Here is a 2024-nt window from a genome sequence, read left to right on the forward strand (position 1 = left end):
TTAGGTATTTTTGGAGATTTCGAGATCAAGTAGCTCGAGTTTGAGGCTTAGGCACTGTAATCGAAGATGAAACATGAGTATCAAAGCATTCCCAAGCGCTATAAGTCATCCCCGAAGACATCACCAAGTCTGAAAACCATTTTGCAGTTAAACGAAGCAACACGACCACCCAGGGGTGCCATTTGGCCGAATGGACCCCAATTCAGGCGAATGGGTTGAGTTTTCCACTTGGCCCAAGTCTTAACTTCTCTGGAAAACGAGAATAAGATGCATTCGGGCGCGCCAAGGAACATTCAGCCGAATGGTAATGGGCATTCGGGCGAATGAACTTCAAAACGTCAAGAAACGAGCTCAAACTTGCCGGAAACCCCGAAGCAACTTCAATTCGGACGAATTTGTTTCCATTCGGATGAATAGCCTTTTGATTCGGGCGAATGACCTTTAAATCACGCGTTTCGACTTTTTCGCATGCTTAAAACGTGGGCTAGTTTTCGGGCTTTTATTCCCTTACTTCTTGGGCTATATATATACCACTTTTCTGAATGAAATGTTCATGCGTACTTTGAGAGACTCCCTCTCAACTTAGAACATCAACTTTATTGCTTTCATATTTCATTTTATGCCCTAGTGTAGATTCATTGCTTTCACTTTACATTCAAACCTTGTATCTTTACATTTCTTTTGTTCCAATTAATTCAAGCTTTGGTTTAGGTAAGTTTATTTCTTCCTTTATTGCTTTCTTGTCTTTCAGTACTTTCATTTAATGCTTTCAATTGCTTTTTACATTTGCTTCCATACTTGTTCTCTATTATTACTTGCCATCATTTATTGCTTTCTCTTTTGTTTATTATTGGTTTATTTACTTCTTGCTCTTAATGCTTTCAATCATGTTCTCATTTATTTGCTTTGTTTTTGTAGTGTTTACCATGTATGAGTAGTTTCCTTAGGGGTTGTGGTTTTGTGAAACCCTAGATTTGGTGCTTGTTCTTCATGTGTTTCGCTAGGGTTGAGGTTGTTGTTGATTGATTGATTTATATTCCATTTGAATCTTTTGATGTAACTCTTTAAGAGACATTGGGCGATTATGGGTCATTTGTGTGGCTTATAGGGTCACAAACTTCCCCTTCGCTATCTTGAGTGTCTCGATCAATTACCATTCGATCTCCCTCGACCTAGCTTGACCTAGGGTGAATCCTTACCATCCCCGTTTGTCTCCTATCGTTTATCACTAGTTTTATATTTGCTTGTTTATTTCTTTTATAGTTTAGTGTATACACCCACTCACCCTTTAATCTCCCTGCACCAAGCCCTTAGTCTCTCTAGCTTTATCCTCGTGGTTCGCTCCCCGACTTACCTCTATACTTGTTATAGTTGTATTAGGGTGTTTTATAAATATTGTTTGTATAGCCTTGTTCCTAGTATTAAAGACGTGCTAGAAATCGGTTATCATAGCAGTAGTTAGTTTTCTTGTTTCCGTCTTTTTAATAGCTAGCTAGTCATTTGTTATTGTTTATTTTATGTGAGCAATACTTATGCATAATTTATTATTGTGTATGGTATTTTGGTAAGCTTATCTTAATTTTTCTAAATTTTTGACCTACAAACCAGTGAACCTTTGAGTTTTCATAACAATAGTCAAGTTGGATTTGGTTTATGGCATCGCCTTTTGGTATTTGTGGACATGTTTTAAACCCATAAGCAATTATTGAGCCTCTACCGTGTATTCATGTAGATTGATGAGATTGTGGATTTGTAGCGCACTAAGCATGATTTGGCAACTTGGGTTTTGTATGGATCTAGTTGTTGGTATTGGACTATATTTATTCTTTTTTCCTACTCATTTTTATCCAACATTATACCCTATCCATTTCTAGCCTATTTATTGCTCACACATTTTTTCCTAATAGCATACAAGTTTAGCTTAGTTTTAGTTCAATAGACTATCGTTACTCATCTTTGGCACTCTTAGTGATTATTAGTCTTTATTTGGTTTCATTTAAATCACCACGTATGTATAGTTATGG

The 2024-nt window shown here is 36.8% G+C and overlaps 1 protein-coding gene across 1 annotated transcript in view; it reads left to right on the forward strand.

The window, feature by feature from the left end:
• The first annotated feature begins 66 nt into the window (after positions 1 to 66).
• Positions 67 to 2024, forward strand: part of LOC130801139 (uncharacterized) — a 104587-nt gene continuing 102629 nt past the window's right edge. The window contains exons 1-5 of the mRNA XM_057664907.1: positions 67 to 214; positions 634 to 711; positions 919 to 928; positions 1609 to 1669; positions 1757 to 1802. Of these exons, the coding sequence (XP_057520890.1) occupies positions 67 to 214; positions 634 to 711; positions 919 to 928; positions 1609 to 1669; positions 1757 to 1802 (343 nt within the window). The remainder of the gene's footprint in view (positions 215 to 633; positions 712 to 918; positions 929 to 1608; positions 1670 to 1756; positions 1803 to 2024) is intronic.

This window comes from Amaranthus tricolor, chromosome 15 (genome assembly GCF_026212465.1).
Source record: "Amaranthus tricolor cultivar Red isolate AtriRed21 chromosome 15, ASM2621246v1, whole genome shotgun sequence".
Lineage (NCBI taxonomy): Eukaryota > Viridiplantae > Streptophyta > Magnoliopsida > Caryophyllales > Amaranthaceae > Amaranthus > Amaranthus tricolor.